General features: G+C 44.2%; 1 protein-coding gene across 5 annotated transcripts in view; it reads left to right on the forward strand.

Moving 5' to 3' along the window:
• The first annotated feature begins 16,992 nt into the window (after nt 1–16,992).
• The window catches only part of zbtb38 (zinc finger and BTB domain containing 38), a 41,291-nt gene continuing 30,680 nt past the window's right edge, over nt 16,993–27,603 (forward strand). For 3 of the 5 annotated variants that reach the window (XM_033031946.1, XM_033031945.1, XM_033031948.1), the window contains exon 1: nt 16,993–17,449. Coding sequence is in view for 1 of the 5 variants with exons in the window: in XM_033031943.1 (XP_032887834.1) it covers nt 17,540–17,602 (63 nt within the window). In the remaining 4 variants the exon portion in view is untranslated. The other 2 variants (XM_033031943.1, XM_033031947.1) reach the window with 2 other exon arrangements.

Below are 27,603 nucleotides of genomic sequence, written 5' to 3' on the forward strand. Positions count from 1 at the left end.
TAGTGCAAACAAGGCAGCTTGGAGTTCTTCGTCTGACAAAGGGTCTCGACCCGAAACGTCACCCATTCCTTCTCTCCAGAGATGCTGCCTGTCCTGCTGAGTTACTCCAGCATTTTGTGTCGATCTACAGTTCGTGGTTCTGAGGTTAGTTGGCATTTATAGTGTTTAATAGCTTGAAGATCATTGGGAAGAAGCTGTTCCTGAACCTGGACATTACAATTTACAGGCACTTTACCTTCTTCCTGATGGTGGGAGTGGAATGAAAACGTGGCCAGCGTGTTGTGGGACTCTGATGATGCTGGCTGCCTTTTTTGAGAAGGGACCATCCTACATGATGGTGGGGATCATGCGGCTGTTACATTACTACACGACGTATCATTCCTTCTCCCCCATGTTAGTCGTCCTACTAGTCGTCCACTGTTTGGATCCTTGTATACCTTCATTCTCACCTCGTCCCCAACCAACAGTGGGCCATTATGGGCTCCACCCTACCTCGGTCATCTGTTGCTGGCCCAGATTTGTTCTGGCCTTTTCTTACCTCCAGTTCGGGCAGTGTCCACCACTTTTTGTAATCGCCTTCCTTCCAGGGTGTTCGAGCTGCTGAAGCAGGCCATGATGCAACCAGTCAATATGCTCCTTAATAAGCATCTGCTTATTTTTATTCTGCTTCTGTGAAATGTTCATGGAACATATTTTTTCTATTGCAGGATTGTTGCATTGTGATCCATTCAATGAAACAAGGAATTTACACTGAATATTTGAAGAAGGGTCCTGACCCGAAACGTCACCTATCCATGTTCTCCTCCAGAGATGCTGCCTGGCCCGCTGAGTTACTCCAGCACTTTGTGTACTTCTGAATATTTAAGGTGTTCTGTTTCAGCAAAACGATACGTTTTGTAGGTAAGTCAACGACATATTGCCCAGATTCTTGATATTAATTAATTTATTTTATTTTATACTTCAATTCTATAGCAAATTAAAGTAAATCACTTCTATATTTAACAGTAGAGAGAATCTCATTGAAACATACAGAATAGTGAAAGGCTTGGATGGAGTCTAGGACTAGAGGTCATAACCTCTAGTCCTAGATGGCGGGACTGTCGTATGCTGAGAGAATGGAGCGGCTGGGCTTGTATACTCTGGAGTTTAGAAGGATGAGAGGGAATCTTATTGAAACATATAAGATTATTAAGGGTTTGGACACGAAAGAGGCAGGAAACATGTTCCCAATGTTGGGGGAGTCCAGAACCAGGGTCCACAGTTTAAGAATAAGGGGTAAGCCACTTAGAACGGAGATGAGGAAACACTTTTTCTCACAGAGAGTGGTGAGTGTGGAATTCTCTGCCTCAGAGGGTGGTGGAGGCGGGTTCTCTGGATGCTCTCAAGAGAGAGCTAGATAGGGCTCTTAAAGATAGCTGAGTCATGGGATATGGGGAGAAGGCAGGAACAGGGTACTGATTGGGGATGATCAGCCATGATCACATTGAATGGCGGTGCTGGCTCGAAAGGCTGAATGGCCTACTCCTGCATCTATTGTCTATTGTCTCAGAATTAAAGGACGTTCCTTTAGGAAAGAGATGAGGAGGAATTTCTTTAGTCAGAGGGTGGTGAATCTGTGGAATTCTTTGCCACAGAAAGCTGTGGAGGCCAGATCAATTGATATTTTTAAGGCAGAGATAGATAGAATCTTGATTAGTACAGGTGTCAGGGGTTATGGGGAGAAGGCATGAGAATAGGGTTCAGAGGGAGAGATAGATTAGCCATGATTGAATGGTGGAGAAGACTTGATAGGCCAAATGGCTTAATTTGGCTCCTATCACTTAAGTCTTTATGACCTTATGAATCTTTGCATGCATCTTGATGGCAATGAGAAGCTATTCCAGTGTCTGGCCACTTGATGGAGTGGTGAATTTGGAATAATTTCAATGGAGTTTAAATTCGAGGATTCAGCTTTTGAAGTGGGCTGTGTGTGAGAGCTCGAACAAGGAAATGCGACTCTCAGCTCACCTCAATGGCTGCTAAGGCAAGTCACTAATTTGTCAAAGTTTTAACTTTCTGCAAGGCCTATAAAGGAATGCAGGTAAGACCAGGAGAGTGGCCCCCAGAGGGAAAATCTGGTGCAAATATTTGTTGTGAAATGTTTGCAGTAATACTGAAACATGGCTTTGTTCCCTGTGGAAACCTGGGGGTGTAACTTACCGTCCTGTTGTACTCAGTTGTTAACTCGTAGAGGACTGACGAGCTAATCTTTCACATTCTACGCTCCAGTTTTATGGAACTCGCACTGAACAGTGGTAATCGAGGCTTCCAAGTCACCCTCTTCGCATCAAAGCCGCTACCACACTTCTGTTCTTCATGAGCTGAGAGGCGGCTTGTTGCCGGATAGATATCAGGGCCTATATTCCATAGAAACCTTTGGTGTTCCACCTTCCCACCATATTCAGTTGGCCAAGCAACAAACGCCAATCTCTATCTGTTTACTCCTGTTCTCAGCAGAAGGATTTCTAAACCACTCACGCCTGCAACGTTCCGTTTGCTGTTGCTTAGGGTCTTGTATCAACAGCAGGAGCAGTCCTGCATATTTCTTGGCTTTCAGTTAAAATTGTGTTTTAGTTGAGTCAAAAGAACGTCAGATTAAAGACGCGGGTTCTATTATGGAAATGTTCTCGTTCGTGACATTACAGCTCTAATATAATGAATAACTTGCAGGAAAGAAAAGCTTGACAGATTTTGTCCCAACAAGCAAACTGAATCATACTTAAGCTTTGTCAGATTGTTGTTTAAAGTCACCGAGTCTCAGTTAAATGTGCAACTTCCAAGGGCCAGGAACTTGGAATCCCTCGCCGACTAACAGGTGCTGTAACTAGAAAGAGCCTCGTTGGAACCGCTTGCCGAAGAATTCAATTGTTTACAAAAGTGAGGGAATGTCCAAGTAAATCAATTTGCACGAGCTGCAACTGACGGGCTCCCCTTGAGATCGGCTGACATTAAATGCGCGGCTGAACTGGCCGGAGACGTGCTGTGACCCACCTGCCTGTGTTGCCAAAGGGCCAAATGTCTCATTATCATGGTTGAACTCATTTCTCCAGTAATGCCAATACACACTAGGGATAGTTTACAATCTTTACCGAAGCCAGTTAACGTACGAACCTGTACATCTTTGGAGCGTGGGAGGAAACTGGAGCGTCCGGGGAAAAGTCACGCAATTACAGGGAGAATGTACAAACTCTATACAGACAGCACACGTGGTCAGGTCTCTGGTGCTGTAAGGCAGCAACTCTAACACTGTGCCACCCAGAGATGGCACTTCCACTGGTGAAGTGTACTTCAATTCCATCTGTATGATTTCCTATAAGCTTTACATTGCCGTAAAGCACTACAAATATGTGTCTTCCACATGTCAACAGTTTCACATCATTGTTCACGGTACTATATAAAGCCCTGTCCCACTGTGTGAGGTAATTCAAGAATTCTCCCGGGTTTGCCCTGATTCAAACTCGGAGATTTACGGTAATGGCCCTTCGTAGGTACTCAGGGCTCTCGTGGACATTTCTCAACAAGTTGAAAAATCTTCATGAGTCTTCCCGAGCTTACCGCGTTTCCTAAGTACCTGCCGTAAGCGTTACGAGCCGCTAAGAGACGTCCCAAGCGCCGACGTACCCGCTACGTACATTCTACGTGCTTCCACGAGTTTGATTTTTTTTTAACTCGGGAGAGCTCTTGGAATGAACTCGTACAGTGGGACAGGGCTTTCAGGCTCTTTATTCAGCGAAATATTAACTGGTGGATTTTCAATCTAATTTCAAAGTGAAGGGATATTTTTGAACCATTGTTTCTGTTTGAAAGTAACTGCAGGTCTTAATTAAGAAGGGAATTTCTGTATTTGACTGATTGTTTCTGCCACAGCTAAATCAAACCCACCTGCAATCAATGATTTAAATTGTTGTTTGTTATTCTGCAAACCAATTACCACATGTTTCTTTTGATATCGTCCTGTTCTGAAACATCAGTCCCATAGTTTATATTTAGGAATTTTGTTTCTGGGTCTAAGGTTGCTTTACCTAACACTGTAGTTTTTTAGGTATTTATCTTTAAGAATTTTTAGGGGATTGTTCTAGGTGAAAGAAATGTTAGCTTTTGCAGTGTTGGGGCAGTTAATGAGATTATTCTTCACAGGCCAACTTCCTGCTATTAAACTGAAGAGCTACAAGTTGGAGACACCTGCTCAGTGGTTAACTGAAACCTTATTAATTAATTGGCTTCATTTTGTTTAAACCATGTGACTTTTCTCAATTAGCCAATCTTGCTTTCGTCGACATGAGCTGAGGAGGATAATGTTAACCTGGAAACTGAATTTGAAGTACACTGAGAACAAGGTGAAGGTACAATGTCTGGTGAAGATGGACTGAGGTCTCTAGCTTCACTATCACTGACTGTCTCCTCTTCAATACCTTATCAGTTCCTACTTCACATTATCTGTTCCTCCTTCTTAGGCTTCTCACGCAGTTCTGTGGGGTCTGGGGTGGCTATTGTGGTTATGGCCCCCCTCTTCCTCCGCCCCCATCCTCTCTCTCCCCCCTCTCTCTCCCCTCTCCCTCCCCTCTCTCTCCCTCCCCTCTCTCTCTCTCCCCTCTCTCCCCCCCCCCTCCTCTCTCCCCCCTCCCCCTCCCCCTCTCTCCCCCTCCCCCCCTCCCCCCCTCCCCCCTCCCCCCCTCTCCCCCTCCCCCCCCCTCTCTCCCCCTCCCCCCCTCTCTCCCCCTCCCCCTCTCTCCCCCTCCCCCTCTCTCCCCCTCCCCCTCTCTCCCCCTCCCCCTCTCTCCCCCTCCCCCTCTCTCCCCCTCCCCCTCCCCCCCTCTCCCCCTCTCCCCCCCTCCCCCTCTCTCCCTCTCTCCCCCCTCCTCTCTCTCTCTCTCACTCCCTCTCCCCCTCTCTCCCCCTCTCTCTCCCTCTCTCCCCCTCTCCCCCTCCCACTACCCCTCTCTTCCCCTCCCCCCCTCTCCCCCCCCCCCCCTCCCCCTCCCCCCCCCCCCCCCCTCCCTCCCCCTCTCCCTCCCCTCTCGCTCCCCCCCTCTCTCTCCCACCCCTCTCTCTCCCCCCCTCTCTCTCCCCCCCTCTCTCTTCCCCCCCCCTCTCTCATCCCCCCCTCTCTCTCTCCCCTCTCCCCTCTCTCTCCTCCCCCCTCTCTCTCCCCCCCCTCTCTCTCCCCCCCTCTCTCCTCCCCCCCCCTCTCTCTCCCCCCTCTCTCTCCCCCTCCCCCTCCTCTCTCCTCTCTCCCCCTCTTCCCCCCCTCTCTCCCCTCTCCTCCCTCCCCCTCCTCCCCCTCCTCCCCCCCCCCCTCTCTCTCTCCCCCTCCCCCCTCTCTCCCCCTCCCCGTCTCTCGTCTCCCCCCCTCTCTCTCACGCCCCTCCTCTCTCTCCCCCCTCTCTCTCATCCCCCCCCTTCTCTCTCTCCCCCTCCTCTCTCCCCCTCTCTCCTCTCTCCCCCTCTTCCCCCTCTCCCTCCCTCCGCCCCTCTCTCCTCCCTCCGCCCCCCCTCTAGCCCCCCTCGTCTGCCTCTCTCCCCCTCTCCCTTCTCCCTCCCCTCTCCCTTCTCCCTCCCTTCTCCCTCCCCTCTCCCTCTCCCTTCCTCCTCCCTCCTCCCTCCCCCCCTTCTCCCTCTTCCCCCCCCTTCTCCCTCTTCCCCCCCCCTTCTCCCTCTTCCCCCCCTTTTCCCTCTCCCCTTGCCCCCCTCTTTGAAAGGACTTGCCTTACACTGTGCTGTTTAGCTTCTTAATTACAGTGCCAACCTTCCTGTTCATCGTGGTGTGTGTCTGTATCACCTTGGCTTTGCACTGTGTGAATTTCACTCAGACAGTCGCCGTTCCAGTTGCTGGTTTTTCAGGCAACTGCCGGCAACTTGACAGTCGCCTAAGTGGGACAGGCTCACTCAGACGCTGACGAGCAGCTCCATGCAAGGGAAAGTCGCAGTTAATGCTCTTTCGTGCAGCAGCAGGACTTTGCTTTTGAACAGCTAACTGGGCTTGACTTCTTCCAGATATTTGAAGAGGAATTCTTTTTTTAAACTCCTAACCATGCCGCAGGCATGTTCCAATTGATTCCGTTCAGCCATCTGCCTTTTCACAATGGAAACTACTAACAAGGTCTATAAACCAAAAAATCTGTCACAAGATTCTGAGGCTCTTTGGCCTGAGACGTTTACGGTACTTTTACACCCATCAGTCAACTTTTAAAGTTTCCATTCCTTGTGAAGGCTATTTTTTATTGTTGCTGTGTCTGGGGAATCCCCTGCATGCTGTCTTGTCGGGAGAACCAGTAATGGACAACACCTTGATGCTAGATGGATGAACAGAGAAAGCATAGGGCAAACAGAATTGTTTGATAAAGGGCTCCATTAGTGTGGTTCCACTAGTTTGGATGTGCAGCACAATGTCGCAGCGATAGATTTGCTGTCTTGCAGCGTCAGTGACCCAGGTTCAACCCTGACTACTGCTACTGTCTGTACGGGGTTTGTACATTCTCCCTGTTCCGGTTTCCTCCCACATTCCAAAGACGTACAGGTTTGTAGGTTAATTGGTTTCTGTAACTTGTCCCTAGAGTGTGTAGGATAGAACTAGTGTACGGGTGGTCGCTGGTCGTCGAGGACTCGATGGGCTGAAGGGCCTATTTCCACGCTGTATCTCTAAACTAAGCTATTGAAAGGAAAAACAACTTGGTTTTGCAGATTGAAATAAACATTACATTGGGTTTTAACATTCGGACACCTGAATTTAAAAAAAACTTGGAACACCTCAACTTGTGTAGGGGGTGCTCGCTGGTCGGCGTGGACTCAGTGGGCCGGTTTCCATGTTCTATCTCTAAAATGTAAAACTGAATACATACAGTGCTCGCACGGTCAAAACAAGGGGTGGGCGTGACACTATCAACTCATCATTAAAAAGTAACCAGGTTCAGTGATGTCCTCCTCCAGGGAAGGAAATACACCACCCCTGCCCCTTTAGTGACTTGGGACAACTAATGTAGCTGCTCTGTATCTGTGGAGCCATCAGGGATGAACAATAAATGCTGGCATTGCTAGTCACAAAGTGCTGGAATAACTCAGCGGGTCAGGCAGCATCTCTGGAGAAAAAGGATGGGTGACATTTCGGGTCTTGACCCTTCTTCACACTCAATGGACCCAATGATTCTCCTGCTGTTGGACTCCCGCGGATGGCCTTCTCGTCCTTTAGATGACTACTCCCTGGCATGGCTAGTGATGTCAAGATTCAAGAGAGTTTATTGTCACGTGTCCCAGATAGGACAATGAAATTCTTGCTTTGTTTCAGCACAACAGAATATAGTAGGCATGAATACAGAACAGATCAGTGTGTCCATATATCAATATATAAATATATACACACATGAATAAATAAACAGATAAAGTGCAAATAAACAGATAATGGGCTATTAATGTTCAGAGTTTTGTTTGCGTTGAGTTTAATAGCCTGAAGGCTGTGGGGAAGTGGCTATTTCTGAACCTGGACGTTGTTGTCTTCAGGCTCCTGTACCTTCCACCTGAAGGTAGCGGGGTGATGTGTGTGGCCAGCATGGTGTGGGTCCTTGATGATGCTGGCAGCCTTTTTGAGGCAGCGACTGTGATAGATCCCCTCGATGGAAGGGAGGTCAGAGCCGATGATGGACTGGGCAGTGTTTACTACTTTTTGTAGTCTTTTCCGCTCCTGGGTGGTCTTTGTTTCTTGAGTAAATAAATGAATTGTTACACATGTGCAGACCATTAGTTGTTAGTGGTTCAGGAAAGGGTGTGAATTATTTCAGCTCTCAAGACTATATGTAGTTGTTTGTCTTTGTTTTCAAGTAAACAACATTGCTGCAAGAGATGATATTGAAGTGACCGCTGCCTCTGTGAACAAGTGCAAAAGGAAAACCACATTCTTCAGTTTAGAAGCTGCAAACTAATTTCTCCATTTGAAAAGCTGTAAATGGACCTCTCTTGGTGACATCCTCATTTGCTTACACCTAAAAGCAGTAATGTCACAGTAGCCACAAAATGCTGGAGATACTCAGCGGGTCAAGCAGCATCTTTGGAGAAAAGGAATGGGTGACACTTTGGATGGAGACCCTTTCTAGAAATGTTATCTATTCCTTTTCTCCAGAGATGCTGCCTGACCCGCTGAGAAACTCCAGCATTTTGAGTTCATCTTTGATATAAACCAGCATCTGCAGTTCCTTCCTAGACATTTTGAATGCTCGGTTGCGTTGGATTTTCATCGAAAGGAAATCCTAATGCAGAGATCTTCAACATTTATTTCCATCTTCTGTTCCCTGTGCTGGGATCAGCAGGAGAACACACATGAAGGAAGCTTGTAGCAATTTTGCTCAACTGTAAAAGCTTTTTACTGCTGCTTTTGTTTCGTCAGGAGTGCACCCACATTTACCAGGCATGAAGTGACGACAGGGCTGAGGCTGGTTGTGCTCTTTGCTCCCTGCAGGGCGTCTGCTGCGTGTTTAAGGTATGAAATGACTCGTAGCCTGCTTTCCTTCTCATTCCACTCGATGCATAATTAATATATTGTGAGTGAAATAAATGCTCCTGCATAGCTATTTATTCTGAGCTTAATCGGATACGGTGAGAGAGGGTCGGCTGCGGTGAACTGATGTTCCTTCGCTGAAGTCGGTCTCCGTAACAGTAACCATGGCAGCCTGGGATTGTCAATAAAAGCCAGCCTGATTCGCTGCTTTCCCTACCCTGTCAGGTGTTTAAGTGGTTCGAGTGCCACCAACATGTACACTGTAGATGGCTCGATTATAATCGTGTATTGTCTTTCGCCGACTGGTTAGCACGCAACAAAAGCTTTCCACTGTACCACAGTACATCTGACAAACTAAACCAACATCTACTCTTAACAGCTTCCACAATGATAGGGTAATTAGATAGTGGTAACAATTGCTGGAATTTTCAGAGATGACCAAATACCATAAATGGAGAAAAATATTTAATCCATATAATTGTCCCAGAGAGGCTGATACATAATGGAGTGAGCTGCCGCGGAAATGGATGAGACTGGTTCAATAACAACATTTCAGGGACCTTTGGATATAGGCACATAAATAGGAACGGTTTAGACAGATGTGGGTCCAATGTGGACAATTTGGATCAGCGTAGATTGGCATCTTGGTCGGACAGGCGAGGCTGAACAGCGAGATCCTGAGCTGCATGACTCCATGCTGAAGCTCTAGTTGTTGACTGTAGGTTTGATTTCTGGTTCTGGTGCTGGTCATAGATGTCCTTTGCTTTCTACTCTGGATGTCTTTACATGAAGGTAGATAAAATTCATCCATTACATGTGCTTTGGGAATCCAATGAAGTTGCAACTTTCAAACTTACGAAGGGGAAATCATGTTTGACTAATCTTCTGGAATTTTTTGAGGATGTAACGAGGAAAATGGACAAGGGAGAGCCGGTGGATGTAGTGCACCTGGACTTTCAGAAAGCATTCGACAAGGCCCCACATAGGGCATTAGTGGGCAAAATTAGGGCACATGATATTGGAGGTAGAGTGCTGACATGGATAGAAAATGGGTTGGCAGACAGGAAACAAAGAGTAGGGATTAATGGGTCCCTTTCAGAATGGCAGGCAGTGACTAGAGGGGTATTGCAAGGCTCGGTGCTGGGACCGCAGCTATTTACAATGTTTTAGATGAAGGGATTCAAAGTAACATTAGCAAATTTGCAGATGACACAAAGCTGGGTGGCAGTGTGAACTGTGAGGAGGATGCTATGAGAATCCAACTCCAATATCAAGACCCGGGGCAGGGCTTTGCATCGCCCCGCGCGGCTTTAAGTGGCCGTGGGACTTGATAGCGCCCGCCGGGGGCTTTGACTTTGACTTCGGGAGAGGAATGGAGAGCAGGGGAGAGACAAGACTTTGCCTTCCATCACAGTGAGGAGGAGATTCACTGCGATGGATGATTGTGTAAATTGTGTTGGTGTGTGTCTTGGTTCTTTTCTTGTATGGCTGCAGAAACCAAATTTCGTTTGAACTTCATGTGAGGTTCAAATGACAAATAAACGGTATTGTATTGTATTGTATTGAATGCAGGGTGACTTGGACAGGTTGGGGGAGTGGCCAGATGCATGGCAGATGCAGTTTAATGTGGATAAATGTGAGGTTATCCACTTTAGTATCCAAAACAGGAAGGCAGATTACTATCTAAATGGTGTCAAGTTGGGAAAAGGGGTAGTACCAATGGGATCTGGGGGTCCTTGTTCATCAGTCAATGAAAGTAAGCATGCAGGTGCAGCAGGCAGTGAAGAAAGCGAATGGCATGTTGGCCTTTATAACAAGAGGAGTTGAGTATAGGAGCAAAGAGGTCCTTCTGCAGTTGTATAGGGCCCTAGTGAGACCATACCTGGAATATTGTGTGCAGTTTTGGTCCCCTAATTTGAGGAAGGACATTCTTGCTATTGAAGGAGTGCAGCGCAGGTTTACAAGGTTAATTCCCAGGATGGCAGGACTGTAATATGCTGAGAGAATGGAGCGGCTGGGCTGGTATGCTCTGGAGTTTAGAAGGATGACAGGGAATCTTATTGAAACATATACGATTATTAAGGGTTTGGACACGCTGGAGGCAGGAAACATGTTTCCAATGTTGGGGGAGTCGAGGATCAGGGGCCACAGTTTAAGAATAAGGGGTAAGCCATTTAGAACGGAGACGAGGAAACACTTTTTCTCACAGAGAGTGGTGAGTCCGTGGAATTCTCTGCCTCAGAGGGCGGTGGAGGCCGGTTCTCATGATACTTTCAAGAGAGCTAGATAGGGCTCTTAAAGATAGCGGAGTCAGGGGATATGGGGAGAAGGCAGGAACGGGGTACTGATTGGGGATGATCAGCCATGATCACATTGAATGGCGGTGCTGGCTCAAAGGGCCGAATGGCCTACTCCTGCACCTATTGTCTATTGTCAAAAGAAATACGTTCTACAAATATTGCAAGAATTGCAAAACTAGCAAAAGATTGGATAAATTAAGAATGGAAGGTGCTGAGGGGTTAAGTTTTGGGTGATGGTCTGGGCTGTGTCCACAACCCAAATTCCTTATGGTCTTGGGAAGGGCATTTGCCGAACCAGGTTGGGTTGCATCTTGATAAGTGAATCTAATGTTAAAGATCTGGTTTTGGTGAAACAGTGTAGACCTTGTCCAGTCTGAACAAATCCTAACCCAAAACATCATCTATATAGTCCCTCCACAGATGCTGCCTGACTCACTGTGTTACTCTACCACTTTGTGCTTTGTTCAGGATTCTGGCATCTGCAGTTCCTTGTTCACCTTAGACCTGTGCTGTATGTTTGCACTGTATGGCTTGGTAGCATGAATGCAACAGCCTAATAGATACGTTAATGGGTTAGAATTGGACTAAAGATCCAGTGACATTGATAAGATAGCAGCTGGGACATTTAAATTTAAGTAATTAATCTGGGTTTACAATAAATGTAATATAAATAAATGTACTTTTTGTAACAGTACATTATATCATCGGGAACGGTGACCATAAAACCACCAGAATACCATGAGATCAGCCATCCTTGCCAGGTTTGGCAAATATTTGACTCCAGATCCACTAATCATTTGACTCCAAACAGCTTCCTCAACCCAGGGGCTGTTGGGGGGCAGGCGGCAAGTTTTGGCATTACCGGCAACATCCCTTGAATGGATAATAGAAAACTACTAGACTAAGTGGGACCCGTTGGGTCCCAGCATCACACGGGAGGGCTGGTCCCCCAACGCAATATTCCACCTCTCCACCAATTCCAATATTGGTGGCCAATGGGGGGGGGCCTTTCTAGAGCACTAGTATGGGTGTTGTGGGCTGAACGGACTGGTTTCCAGAGAGCTAGTATGGACATTGTGGGCCGAATGGATTATTGGGCTGGCGGCTTAGTCACTCAAGCCTGTTGTGCTGGCAGCTCACTCACTCACGGCTGGTGGGCTGGCAGTTGACTCACGGCTATTCCTTGAATTCCATTTCAGGCAGGGTGCAAGGCCACCAAATTCAAGTGCAGTTTCATACCATTTCAAGCAGGGTGCAAGGCCACTAAAGACAGCGAGTTGTGACCTCTCCCTCCTCCATCTTGCAGATACTGAGCCACGCCCACAATTCAGGGTTTTATAGTCCCTCCCCCTCCCATCAGAAGGGGCGTGACCTTCATGGTGTGATTGACGGGAGAGAGAATCGCAACATTTTTTAAACACTAATAACTCTTTTATTTTTCATCAAAGGGAAAAATCCTCTTGTCCTGCACAACGGAGGGGGACTGAGTAAGATGGCCAAAAATCACAGCTGTAAGTGGCAGTGTTTTTTTCTAAAATCAATTTTCAGAACAACAGGAAGTGGTCAAGATCAGACTTTTTGTAATGTGGATAGATATCCTGCTGCCTTCTGAAGATAGGGTTTCCTTCAGAGCCTGCAGTTCCAATGCAGGCGAGCAGGTAAACATGAGGTATTTTGTTAGCCAGAGGGTGGTGAATCTGTGGAATTTATTGCCAGATGCAGCTGTGGAGGTCAAGACATTGGGTATTTTAAAAGCGGAGTTTGATTGGTGATGGTGTCAAACGGTTACAGGGGGAATGCTGGAGAATGGGGTTGAGAGGGAAAAATAGATCGGCCATGATCGAATGGTACAGTAGACTCGATGGGCCGATTGGCCTAATTCTGCTCCTTTTGTCTTGTGTCTCGGGCGCAATCGCCCAGAAACTAAGGTTGTAGTAGGTGGCCACTGCATGTCCTGCTCTCATTGAGTGCGTTCTCACCACATTGGCATTGCTTTACCTGTGATAACATGCTCAACAGCATCATAACGTGAAGGTCTATGATGTCACAGTATTTGTGGGAAATGATGCGACCGGCTAGAGTCACTCCGATGCAAGCACTCGGGGCAGGCCATCGACCCACGGTAAGACTCTCCGGCTGGGAACGATGGTGGAGCCCTAGTGCCCATTGTGGTTCTTGGCCTCATGAGAACTAAGTTTTGCTCTTGACTATTTGTAGTGGCCAGTTTAACAGTCGTATAGTCATAATTTCCAGGCATTGGCCGTAGCTGTGTGGTGGACAACTGAACCTTTTAAGCGTGGTGTGAAAATAAATCAACTTTATGTCATACAGCGTGGAAAGCGGCCCTTCAGCCCAACTTGCCCACAACAACCAACATGTGCTATCTAAAGTAGTTCCACCTGCCTGCATTTAACCCATATACCTGTCGTATCCATGTATCTGTAAATATGTTTCTTAAACGTTGTGATAGTACCTGCCTCAACTTCCTCCTCTGGCAGCTCGTCGCATACACCCACCACACTTTTGGTGGAAAAATCTACACCTTGGGTTCCTATTAAATCTTTCCCACCTCACCTTAAAACCATGTCCTCCAATTCTCAAATCCCCTACTTTGGGCAAGAGACTGTGCATCTACCCAATCTATTCCTCTCATGATTTTGTACACCTCTATAAGATCACCCCTCATCCTCCTGCGCTCTAAGGAATAGAGACCTAGCCTGTTCAACCTTTCCCTGTAGCTCAGGCCCTCGAATCCTAGCAACCTCCTCATAAATCTTCACTGCACCCTTTCCAGCTTGACAACATATTTCCTATAACATGGTGCCCAAAACTGAACATAATACTCTAAACGCAGCCTCATCAATGTCTTGTATAACTGCAATATTATCTTCCTACTTTGGTACTCAATTCTTGGGAAAGGAGCCACCTTAACATGAACTCTCTGGCATGGTGTAAAGCGGAACAGTATGGTATATTGACAACCACCTCGGCTAACTACGTCGATGGAGGCCGAAGTTGCTAAGTTAAGAATGGAAAAGTGAACAATGGTGCAGTGTGTGCAGACTACCTGACCTTTGAATGAAAGCTATCAAAGTCATGAGAGTTGCAGACCCGGGTACATCATCTAACCTTATGGAAGATCAGAGGGAACTGTATAAAAGATGGGCCGACAAGGACATTGGCAACAACCATCGTGGAAGGAAGACCCTGAGTTTGGAACTTGGAGAAGAATTCATCCCCCGTCAGAATGAGCCTGGCCTCCTCCTCTCACATGGGTGGTATTTAAGTACAAGCTACGGGTCTGTGATTTAGTCAAAGATTAGATTAGATTAGATTAGATTAGATTATTCCTTTAATAATCCTTTTCAGGAAATTACAGTGCCACGACAGCTTCAAGACAAACATAACACCACGCTTTCATACATAACAAGTTAAAATACGTTAAAATACAAGTTAAAATACAATTAATTTAAAAAAAAGTGCAGTTATTTATGCTCATTATAAAGTCTTATAGCAGCTGGTAAACAGGACTTCCTGTATCTCTCCGTTTTGCACATTGGTGCAATCAGCCTCTGACTGAAGATGCTGCTCTTGATCACCTTCAGGGCATGTAGTGGGTGAGTGGGGTTTGTCATTATAGAACCTAGTTTATTTAGAGTTCTGGCCTCTGCCACCTGCTGGACCGTTCGTTGCTCAGCCCCGACCACTGAGCCGGCCTTCCGGATTAGTTTGTCCAGTCTGTTTTTATCCGCTATACGGGCGCCATCTCCCCAAAGGAGAGCAAAGTTCGAATAATGAGGGAATTATGAAGTTGTAGGAAATTAATTGTATGTTGGCATGTCTAAGTAACTTGAGTACTAATAAAGCCTAATGGGCCTTTCCCACTTAGGCGATTTTTAGACGACTGCCGGCAATTGTCATAGTCGTAGCAGGTCGCCGAAAAACCGGCGGCTGGACTAATGGGCCTGTCCCACTTAGGCGATTATTTTTTTTAGGCGACTGCCGGCGACTACGACAATGGAATTCACCGAAGCCAGCACCGGTGACAACGTGCGTTACCTGGCGAGAACCTACGACATCCTGGCGACAACCTTCGTTAACCTGGCAACAACCTACGACAGCACCTACATCAAGCTACGCTCATTGGCATCAAACCCACGGTCGTCACTGTCGCCAAAAAATGTTCAACATGTTGAAAATCCAGCAGCGACCAGAAAGATGCTCGGACTCTTTGGGCGACTGAGGAGACTACTCACAACCATACAGGCAACACCTCAGCGACAGCCTAGTCGCCTGTTGTCGCTTAAAAAATTGCCAAAGTGGGACAGGCCCATTAATTGTTCGAAGCCTTAATTTAAGTCTCTCTGTTTGACACTTTAGTTGACGCCTCATGGGGGCAATGTGGCCCAGGGGCCTATCAATTAAATGAGGAATTGTCATCAGATGAGGACTTTTGCCCAAAGATATTGCTGAAAGCTTCTTAATTATTTTTAGTCAATAAACTGCCTCCGATGCAAAAGTGGTATTCAGATTATGGGCTTATGGCCTATTTTATTTGAACCTTGGCATTCAACCAGCTTGGCTTCCAGTTCTGATCTCCCTACTTTCTCCTTTGCTAAAATCCCCACAGGGTAAAGGGTTTTGCAATTGAGGCAGCAATAGCCATTCTTGGAGCATTGGACATGATGCAAGGAGATGAGTTGAAGTGAGATGGGCAGTGGACGATAAGATGCCACGCTGGTCTGGGGAATAAAGGAATTGCTGGTCGGCGTGGATTCAGTGGGCCGAAAGGCCTGTTTCCACGCTGTATCTCTAATCTAAACCAGTGGTAAAGGTGATGGTGGCCTTGTGATGACTGAGGTGGTGAGCTAGTGATACCTGTGGGCCAGTGACTGGCAGTGACCATGCAGTTGCACTGATGGTGATTTATTGATTGGGCCAGTGGTGACCATGTTGGTGGGCTGATCTCATCAATGGTGATGAGGGGCACCAGCCTATAGTGTTGGTGGTAGCAATAAGTGCTGCTGTTGATTTGTGGAATAGTGGCTTTCTGATGGGAAATGGAGTTATAAACCTAAGGTTTGAACACCCTCAGAAAAAAAAGAAATCATGTATTAAAATGTGCCTTTAATTTGAGAGTGTTCTTCGTAAATGTTACTGTGCTGTGAGTCATCCTCCTTGACAATGTACAGTTAATGAAGTTAGACACAAAATACCTGAGTCACTTAGCGGGTCAGACAGCATATCTGGAGAAAAGGAGTAAGTGGCATTTCAGATTGTGATCCTTCCTCGATCTGATGAAGGGTCTCAACCCGAAACGTCACCTATTTCTTTTCTCCAGATGCCTGACCCACTGAGTTACTCCAGTATTTTGTGTTTATCTTTGGTGTAAACCAGCATCTGCCGTTCCTTCCGATACAGTTAATGAAGTGCTGAGTTTTGTGGCTGAAATTTGTGTAGGCCTTGCACCTTCAGGGGGGTAGTAGATAAGGGGAAGAAAAGACATAGTGCGGGAGTAACTCAGTGGTTCCTGCAGCATCACTGGGGAACGTGGATAGGTGACATTTCCGGTTGGGACCCCCTCAGTCTGAAGAAGGGTCACGATCTGAAACATCACCTTCATGTTTGCCGGCGATGCTGCCTGACCCGCTGTGTTACTCCAACAAATTTTTTTTTTTTAATCGGCATATGCAGTTCCTTGTTTCTGCACTAAGATGACCCCAATAGAGATCACCACTAATAATGTGGCATTTAGAAACCGGCTTAACAACATATTTGGCAATTTTTCATGACTCGCTTGTATGATGATTAAACTTGCAGTAGATATTTAGGTCATGATATTTTTTTTTCCATTGCATATTAATTAATTTCCTGCTCAGGAGAGCAAGTTGCAAAGCAACGCTCGTAATGTTAGCTGATATTTTCAGTTTGTATTTGAACGGTCTTCAGAAATTGAATTAAAAATATCTGATTGTTTTTAAGGATTTGAAGGAAGGGGAATTTCACAATGCATCCTGCTGTTATGCACAGTGCTAGCCTGGAGAAATTTGTAATGCTAATATTTCCATATTAAATATGTGCTATAAACACCAATGACTATTCATGTGACTTGAGATCCCGTCTCTGTGGTTGGTGGTGCAGAAATACAGCTATTAATTACAGCTCTGGAGCGGTGAATCCGTGGAGCTGTAGGCTGTTATATTTTTATGCTTTTCAAGGGGAATCTTGCCGTTCAAACATTTACTTAACGATTCTATGTGAGAGACAAGATCCATCTTTAAATCGCATTTTGATGAACGCTACCTAGAATCGCCCCTTTCTGTCTAATGCTTCGACCTAATGGTGATGCTCCTTGCATCCTTTTCTTTACGCTGCTTTTGCGATGAAGTACTCCGGTTCTTCGAAATGAGCTGCTAAGCAGGCTGACTGGACAGGAAGCAGGCAATCTCGACCATTTGATGTGCCTGTTCTCCCATCACTAAAGAATTTGGTTGTGCTGCCGTTTTTATTTTCTCCTCTGGTGATCAGGCTCGCCTTGCATCATCAGTGCTCGACAACAATGTTTTACCGTAGCCTCCTATCCATTTGAATCAGCACCATATAGTTGACAGCTACTGAATTTAAGGTGAGCTGCCCCTCCCCCTCCCCTAGCTATGGTGCAGTGTACAGCAGAACTAAGCTTACTCCTGCAAACCAAAAATGGCAGGCAGGTTTAATGCTGGTTCTTTTCTTAGCATGCCATATATTGATTACTGTGTTCGATGCCTTGTTTTTAAATGTGAGTATGTAAATACTGTGCATATGTTGGCTTGACAGCTCGAGAATCGCTGGGACTGCACTGCAATTTACAACAGATAATCCTTCATTTTCAAGGGGAAAAAAGGCTCATATAGATTGAAGTAATACATTATTGAAAATACCATTTTAAGTACCTTTTGATTTTGGTGAAGCTGTTTGCATGCAGCGTATTATTAAATCATTTCTTGCATTGTAATGCCAAATTGGTATTGCAGGGCAGGCTTGGTCCGAATATCTTTTTCTTTTGGTGTTTTACCAGAATTCTAGGTTGAGAGCTCTCCCGGTTTATGATACACTTGGCCGATGCAACGTATCTATTTTTAGCTGTGAAGTCGTGCACATTGTGTACCAGCGCTTGTGGGATTCTGACTGGTATTTTCGACAGTGACTTGATTCTCACCTAGTGTGACAAGTGGCCTGTGCAATGGTCAGCTTCAGCCCCTGAGCCCTGAGAGGAATGATCTTCGCGCGACGGCTTTCAAAGATTTGCAGATGGTGTCTTTTTTTTCTGAGCAGTCTTGTTGATGAGCCTAAATTCCAGGAACACCATTTCTTCCAGAAGCGATGACAGCTTCATGAGAATTGGAGCGTTTTGATTTCCCCCCCCCCCCCCCCCCCCACAAAAAAAGAAAAGGTAATGAAGGGGTCGTTGTCCATTGCTTGGTCTCTTTTGTTTTGCATGAAATTCTCAAAAATATTTAAATTGTATTTTGTCTGTCTTTTTTGTTAATCTCTTCGCATGCAGATTTTTAGCGCACAATCTTTTCTTATTTGATATTTCTGTAGGGCTGTGCAAATTTAAAAAAAAAATCTTTTCGCCATGTTCTTGGTTAAGGATGTTTATCTGACAGATTTGATTGCTAGTCATAATTTGCAGTTTTTTCTTCCTGAACTGAGGAATGTGTGGGGAGGGAGCGTAATACTCGGCAATAACAGCAGCAAGCAGGAGTTAATGTAATATCTAACAGCATTCCGATTTGGTCGTTTGCTGAGAGCAGGAAGCTTCCTTAAGTGCCCTCTTTTATTCCACGGTTGCATTTGAACAGGTACACGAGAGAAATGTATCTCGGTAACAGCTATTCTCCACCACTGTGTAAAACACGAGTGGCCCATTCTTCTCTGAAAATAATGCTTTGTAGGAAGCCCATCGGTGAGGCACAGCCATTTACTTAATTCTCAATGACTAGGAAAATGTCACAGCACCGTTTTTAATAGAAAGTTTGTGTTCACCATCGTGAGCTTATTTTAGTCATTGTGTAGTCCTGCTCACTTCCAATGGGCCTAGCGTTGTTCAATCAGTAAGCTCCAGGGATAGGAGGTGGAAGTTATATTAGAAAAAGCTGCATAAATGATCGCCAGCGGGACCGATCCCATTCTCTCATCTGGATTCTAACCTGTGTATCTGAATTAATTACTGCGAAAGTTGAAAATACATTATGCTTCCCAATAACTACTGCGTAACGTGTTTCCTTGACAACCACATCCTGTTAGCATGAAAAGCAAAAAAAACTGCATTGGTTCCCCAAGCTTGGGATTTTTTTTTTCTTCATCTGCATATCTTTATCATCACCTATCTTGCTTGACGCCCGGACTTTATTCGGGCAGGTTTGACGTTGCACCAGTAACACTGTAAACTGGTATAAATGTTGGACAAGGCCAAGGGATTAATGAAGAAAGTCTCCCTATTTTAGCTTTTAGCTTCAGTTTCAGAGAAGCTGTTTCCTTTCCCTGCTATTAAGCGCCAAATCTAATATGAAGGAAATGCCTTTTTAAATGTTGTGCTTCAGTTTAATTTTACTGTGCCTGAAGTGTGCAATGTCAGTTGGTATCCAAAGCAATTGACGTTCTACTATTGATCTGCCAAGCAAGCTGGCTACTGCCTTGTGGTACAATCTAGTCAAGAGTATTTAATTGTAATATGTGCCCAAACGGAACAATGAAATACTTACTTGCAGCAATTGAAAGTCTAATCTTTTTAATCTAATTAAAATCCTAAATGTTTGCAAGTGCAATAGAATAACACGCTGCAATAACGGGGGCGTTATCACTGTTCAAACTATTTGTCTTTAAAGGATTTTGTGTTTTTTCTTTACGCCAGGATTAGAGTCTAGGATCAGGTCAAAGACGCAAGGTTGTCAATGGCTTGTAGTCTCGATACTATTTTAATGGATTTAGGTGGAGAAAGTAACTATAGATTACAATTATAAAAACGTAGCTTCGCCTTTTGTTACCATTTTGTTTAGGGCATCATTTACTGATGTGGAAGTCAGGATAAATTCTCGATTGCCACTCTGTAATGTTGCTCAGTGGTGTCGGGGCTGTGAGCTGGTGTGCTTTCAGCAGCAGCCATTTTGCAGCAGCTGATCGCATTTTGTTTCTCTGCAGTCGGTTTCAAAATGGCTGTTTGCTGCTGTGGTTGTGTTTGCAGCCTTGCAGCATAGCATTATGATGAGTTGGACAGAGCCGGCTGCAGTTTGCTGCACTTGGGCACAGACAGAGTAGACTCATGATTGCGAATGGTGGGAGCAGCAATTTTGTTTCAAGCAGCAGTAATCATAATTCATGCCATAACAGCCTTGAAACACAATATGTTGCTTTGGAATTGCACTTGTGTTTGAATTATTTTGTAAAATAGTTTGCTTCAAAGTTGATGAAATGTTTGCCGATCATAGGAGCAGAGATGGCACGGCCAAAATACTATCACACCGAGCAATATGTTTAACATCACAGGCTCTAAATACACTGATATTTGCAATGGGGTGTTGCAACATAGTCTTGCCTTGAATCAGATACAAAAGAAAGGCTGATTAGATTTACATGCTTCCTATCATTTTTGTAGCTGAATGACTCACTTAATTTTTGGAAACTAACACAGATAGCGTTTAGTATTGTTCGGTGTTTTTGCACTGTTTTGCAGCTAACGTATCCTGATTGTGACATTTGACAGCCGAAATATTTGAAGCTAAAATGAGCCCTAAGACAATCTATAGATTTGGGTGGTGGGGGAAGTGCTGGACGAGAAGAAAGCAAAAAATAATGGCTTGAATGAGGAGCTCATCTGCAAACATCTTTGAAGCCTTTGCTTACAAACCCAGATAAAATTATACCTGATGAATTTGCTGAGTTAATAGTTCTGCAGCTTATGTTATGAGTCGGGTGTGTGTGTGTGTATGTGTGTGTGTGTGTGTGTGCGTGTGTGTGTGCATGTGCGTGTTGCAATGTTGTGCTCAGCAGTTACGCCTGCGAAGCATTTAGCAGATTTTTTTCAACAGAATTTAGACCACAATGTGGATTAATACAAAGTCGAATTCTGTCTCTTGTGGTCAGACCTGTGTGCACAAAGCTGCACCCATTGGTGCAAGGGACACAATTGTTCCTTTTCGCTGGTTTAGGTTCATTGTACATTTTTCCGCAACTCTGAAGTATGAGCCTCAGTTCACAGTCTTGATGCTAAAGGGAAAAAAATTGTAGTTGACTTCAAAGACGTACACAAATAAAGCTGTACCAATTTTGCACGGAGTAAATTATCTTGCACTCCACTAATCTCTTATGCCACACACGGATTCAAGCTGAGAGGGCTGGTGGGGTGACCTACTCTTTGACCTTTCATCTGTGTGGGTCTCAATCCTTCAATGGGAGGTCCCTCAGTGGCAGATCAGTCCTTCACTCCTTCCGTGGGGTTGTGTTGCCCCCTGGTGTAGGCAGACGGTTGGGAACCTGGCAGGGAGAAGGACAGGGGTTCACGTGTGGCAGTATCGCAGTGAACGTTGCCTCGATGCTACTTTAAGTATAACAAACCTAATGTCAAAAATGCACATTAAAAATGCGATTTCTATGATTTCTTTGTTCCTTGAATAATTAAGCACGTTAACACGACCATGCTTAGTAACTGTACACTTTTTTTAGTTTAGAGAAACTGCATGGAAACGGGCCGTTCAGCCCACCGAGTCTGCGATGACCAGCGATCCCTGTACACTAGCACTATCCTACGCACGCGGGACAATTTATCGAAGCCAATTAACCTAAAAACCTATACATCTTTCAAGTGTGGGAGCAAACCAGAATACCTGGAGAAAAATCCATGCGGTCACAGGGAGAACGTACAAACTCCGTACAGATAGCACCCATAGTCTGGATCGAACCCGAGTCTCTGGCACTGCAAGGCAGCAACTCTACCGTTGCCGCCCCTATGATGGCAGATGCAAAATTAAAAATAAGGTTTGTCTGGATAATCTCTGATATCTTGGCCTATAAATTAACTGTTTGGAGATATATCATGAGATGGTGTAATAACAAATCTCATACAGTTTGAATAGAGGAAGGTAATCGGCTAAAATCCAATTACTTCAATACTTAAAGATCAGATTAGTTTATTTTCTTGTATACCAGTTTGCAAAGAAATTCCTTGTTTGTATTTAACTCGTAGAATAAAAGGTATGGATGGTAATGATTATTATGACAAAAAATACAATGATAAGCGCAGAATAGCAGAATGGTATGAGGATTGTAATTAAGTTCACGAGAATCAGACAATTGAGATTTCACATTGTATCATCTTTGACACGGAATATGTTCAGTCAGTAGCTCATTGTAAAGTGTGCAGATTGAGGTAGGGCAAACAAAAAGCTGAAGTACAATGAATTAAGAGCAAGAATGTAAGAATCCGGGAAGGTAATGTGAAAGAGATGAATGGTTGCGGAGTCTGGTCGCACTTCCCAATATTCCATTCTACCCCAACGCACTTTCCAAACTTGTTCCCAAAATATCTACTTAAAAAATCCATATTTATAAAGTGCCTGTGTGACCCCTGTGCTGGGGAAGGAACAAATGGCTTTTTCAATTAGAATATTTAACAATTAAATCTCTTTTGGCTGAGCCTATCAACAGAGAAACACCTGACTTTGTATATTTTGGTGATTGTTATGCAAACTGATAAAGGTTTTTTAATTACTACTCAAACCTCACGTCAAAAACCTTGGCGTGATATTTGACTCAGCACTGAAATTTGACAAACAAGTCAATGCCGTGGTATCCCCTTTCCCATCAGAACTGCCCCCTCCATTGACTCTTTTAAGTCAAGACGAAAGACTTATCTATACTCCCAAGCCTTTCCTGACGTCCTCTGAGTGAGGGCTACATGTATATATGTATGTAGTTTGTTTTGTTGTGCTATTCTTATAACAAATGTAAAGCACTTAGGCCAACGAGAGTTGTTTTTTAAATGTGCTATATAAATAAATGTGACTTGACTTGACTTGACTTAATTGGCTGGCAATTCTGAATGTATGTTTTTGCCTGTTTTTTTAGTCAATGTTCTGAAATAAGATTTTTTTTAAAGGTGTGTTGTATATAACAGATGGGATAATTTAAAGATAGACACAAAGCTGGAGTAATTCAGCAGGTCAGGCAGCATCTCTGGTGATGTTTTGGGTCGGAACCCTTCTTCAAACAAATTTTAATTTAGGCTGATGTTATAGCAATGTCTGAATTGAACAGGTAAGGTGGCATGGACGGATAATGAAGACATTTGAAGGCCATAGCTGGACTGCAGTGACATACATACAGTGTAGAGTTAATTCAAATGTCAAATTACTTGAATTTAGCTTCAATGATATTTACCAATTTTATTTTTTGAAGAGTTGTTTAGACAGACGTGGATATGCAGGGACTGGAGGGGTATGGATCATAGGTAGGCAGATGAGATTAGGTTAGTTTGTCTAATCGATCTGGCTGCACGTGAGATGCGATGTGGGCATAAGGACCTGTTCCTGTGCTGTACCTTTCTATAGAGAAGAGTAAAAACAAGAAACTACAGATGCTGGTTTACAAAATAAAACACAAAGTGCTGGAATAACTCGGAGGGTCAGGCAGCATCTCTGGAGAACGTAGATAGATGCCGTTTCAAGTCGAGACCCTTCTTCAGACATAGAAACATAGAAAATAGGTGCAGGAGTAGGCCATTCGGCCCATCGAGCCTGCACCGCCATTCAATATGATCATGGCTGATCATCCAACTCAGTATCCCGTACCTGCCTTCTCTGCAAGACTTGTTTTCTATCTTCTAATGTTGCATTACACTGACAAATACTGTGAGATTAAAAGTAAACCTGTGTAAAGGAGGCTTAAATAATTCACCCTATAGGATAATCATCCTGTGAAAGTGTAATTGATGTACCTAGGTAGGTGGAAGACTAATTTGTTGGTCTCTTCAATCCTGCTGTTTATTTGTGATGAAGAACTATAAATGGGATTTGGATGTGGCAGAGTGTGGGTTGAAAAGTACCAATTTAAGGAATTGGAAAATTACATTTTGTTGGATTTTGTTTGTATATACAAAATTGTTGGTTGACAAATTAATGAGGTGCCGATTGAACATAGTCTGTGCCAAAGATTATAGCATTATGAAATTTCAATTGTCTGATCCAAATGTACATAATTAGAGCAGCTGCTTCATTAAGCACCCACTATACATCATACTTTATGTTAAAGAGCATGTGCTATTATTAGCTGTCCTTGATTACAAAAACCCATTGATGTATGAATGTAAAAAATGGCTTTGGGGATAGATTGTATTACCACAGGATGACATTTGTTGGATGTAAAAGGAAGGACAGATGTATCAGATTTAATCCCATTTGCTGTTGCAAGTATGAAAGGGAAACGCAACTTGAATACAAATACTCGGGGAAAGCCTGGATTGGAGAACTAATCCAGGTTTCACAAATCTGGGCTTTCCAGATGTATTTGCAGGACAAGACTCGGGTTTACTGCATTATGAAAGCGGTTTCTGCATAGAATTGTACAGGTTTGTAGGTTAATTTGACTTTGGTTAAAAATAAAAATAGTAAATTATCCCGAGTGTGTAGAATAATGCTGAGTGTGTAGTGCTGGTTGGCCAAAGAGCCTGTTTCCGTGCTGTATCTCTAAACTAAACTAAGCCATTCTGCCCACAACCCTGCTCCTTGTTGTATTATCCTTCCTTTCTCCACATTTGGTTTATCAAACAAAATATATATATTTTTAAAACTGCGTTTGATTTTGACGTTTGAGGTGATCTGATTCATATTCAAATCCTGTCATTCAAAAATGGCACCAAAATATTCTCATGTCTCAGTCCTTGCCTCTTGTGTGTCTCTGTCTCATGAATCCATATAACTTGCTTGTAAGAGATTTGGGTTTGTTGATGTTTTTGTTTACCTCTATCAAAATTTCCCATCTATCCAATGTTTACCTCTATCCAATGTGCCCAATGGATTTCTACTTTAAACTTTCCCAATCAAGTGAAAAGAGCCTTGAATTCCCTCGAACAGAAAGTTCATTTGAAGATAATGAATCACTTCTGTGCTCTTGCTAAAGCTGAGCATTCAAAACTGGATATTGATTTCTAAATGGCCCAATAGATGTATTTTTGAAAGTAGCTTTAGCATTAACTCGTTTGAACTCTCTGCCTCTATTTATATAATCCAAAGTCCCATGTGATATGTATTTTTATCACTACTGTCTGACAAGATTTCCTGGCTTGTTGTCCCGAGGTGAGTCTAAAATTTGCAGGAAATCCCAACGTCCTATTATTCTTATGTGGATATTGCTGGCAAACTCAGCATTTAATGCCTATTCCTCAATATCCTTGAAGAAAATGGTGACCTCCATTTGATTAACTGCAGTTCCTTGTGCCTCCATCTAGCTAATCTTCCCTTGCCCGTCCGCTACCTTATCTGAAACAAATTTCCAACCACGATTCACTCCCTCGTGAGAGGGCGACGCTGTTATTTATTTTAGTGCCAAAGAGGTTGATTGGTCGCCATTAATAAGTAAAGTATCATTAAAGGAGGAAATGCGAAGTTAATCACTGAACTTGACTTCTGATGGTGAATTTAATGAACAATTAATGTGCAGATTCATGAAACGTGGAGAGATTATGGGCTTTGTGCATTGCTTTGTACAAATTAGATGGTTTGCCCTGCTTACTGCCAGTTGCTGGGTGATTTGCATATTAATAGAGCAGCCTCATTCACCACTTTTGTTTTTGCAGCAAATTCTGGCCATAATTCAATGTGCGACTAATGAAGCTGAGCCGTTGATAGTTCCAGCTACTCGGATACAAGTCGGGGTTTTATCAAAGAAACCACCAGGTGGAGCCCTCGTGTCTGTGGTCGACACTATGGTACAGCAGTTGAGTTGCTGCCTCTGCACCAGCCACCCGGGTTTGATCCTGACTACGGGTACTATCTGTACGGAGTTTGTTCTTTCTCCCTGCGACCGTGTGGGTTTTCTCCAGGAGCTCCGGTTTTCTCCCACACTCCATAGACGTACGGGTTTGTAGGTTAATTTGCTTCGGTAAAATTGTAAATTGACCCTAATGTGAGTGTACGGGGTGATCGCTGGTCGGCGCGGACTTGGTGGACACCGAAGGGCCTGTTTCCGCTCTGTATCTCTAAAGTCTAAAGTGATATCTAAAGGTCAGTGCTGAGGAAAGGTCAGGTGGCCTGTGCCAAGTTTTAACTGAGCTACAATCAATGCTATACTAGGCCCAAAGAACCTGACCATAACTGTGACAGGGCTGGGAAATTTGAACCGCCCATGCTTCTTCGTAGGGTTGTGCCCCACTTTGAATTTGGCGGAGAGTTGAGCAATGGGCAAGAGCAGGTCGAGAATTTCCAATCAGCATTTGAATCAATTGCCTTCTGACCTTTTATCCCCAGGAAGGGAAAATCAAATACTATAGGGCAAAGCTTTAAGGTGAGAGAGCAAATATTAAAAAAAAGATGTGCAGGGCAGGTTTATGTACACAGGGTGATGAGTGCCTGGAACGAGCTGCTGGGGATGTTGTTTTAGGCAGTTACAATAGTGGCATTTAAGAGACTTTTGGATAGGCATATGGATATGGAGGGATATGGATGATGTGCAGGTAGATAAGAGTTGGCCTTGGCATCATGTTCGGCACAGACATTGTTGTCCAAAGGGCCTTTTCTTCTGCTGTACTGTTCTATGCAAGTGCTGTACTGTTCAAAGGTCTATGTTAGTGGCACAGTAGCACAGTGGTAGAGCTACTGACTCACAGCGCCAGAGACCCAGGTTTGATCCTGACTATGGGTGCTGTCTGTGCGGAGGTTGTACGTTCTACCGTTGCCGAGTGGGTTTTCTCCGGTTTTCACCCACATTTCAAAGACGTGCAGGTTTGTAGGTTAACTGGCTACTGTAAATTGCCAATGTCAGCACATCCTTCCTCAGTTATGAGGCCTAAAACTGCTCACAATACCACAAATGTGGCCTGATCAGTACCTTGTAAAGCCTCAGCATTACATCCCTGGAAATGGCGAGAGTAAACTTTCCACACACCAATCTCGTTTTTAATCTTTTCTAATGATTCTTGCCCCCTATTATTTGAATGAATTGCAAACATCTGATTTTCTCCGTGAAGTGCCATACTGTTTCAAGAGAGCCAATAAATGGAGCTATGTGAAGAGTTTTTTTAAATTTGGTGGGAAAATAACCTTTTATCCATTTCAATGATGTTTCCGAGCCTTTGTCAAATGCGCTTGACCTTCTGGAGTCAGTATGAAGCTGCTCCTATTTTGGTGTGAAAACCACTTCAACCAGCTTTGTGACAGTTCACATTGACCCCGTTTGCTGTGTGTTTGGTTGAAAGGCAACCCAAATTGCTGTGATTAAAATAAAATGTGGACTGTTAAATGCTTAAGAGGAGATGTGTTTTGTAACCTAATAAACCTTCTTCATAAAATGTTTCCCATGCTGTGCTGTAAAGTGTAGTACTAATTGCTGTAAGAGCAGTATCAAATTTAGCAAGTGCAAAACACTTGCCAGATTGGATAGAATCATTTAAATTGATAAAAAACGAAGAAAATAAAAAGGCTTGGAAAATTCAGTTTAGATTATTATTATTTTTGCTGGTGATTAGCGATTCCTGTTTTCCTTTCCTTTGGATAAATTTCACACTTCAACCCCTGAAAACTTGCTTGT

Source organism: Amblyraja radiata, chromosome 13 (assembly GCF_010909765.2).
Source record: "Amblyraja radiata isolate CabotCenter1 chromosome 13, sAmbRad1.1.pri, whole genome shotgun sequence".
Lineage (NCBI taxonomy): Eukaryota > Metazoa > Chordata > Chondrichthyes > Rajiformes > Rajidae > Amblyraja > Amblyraja radiata.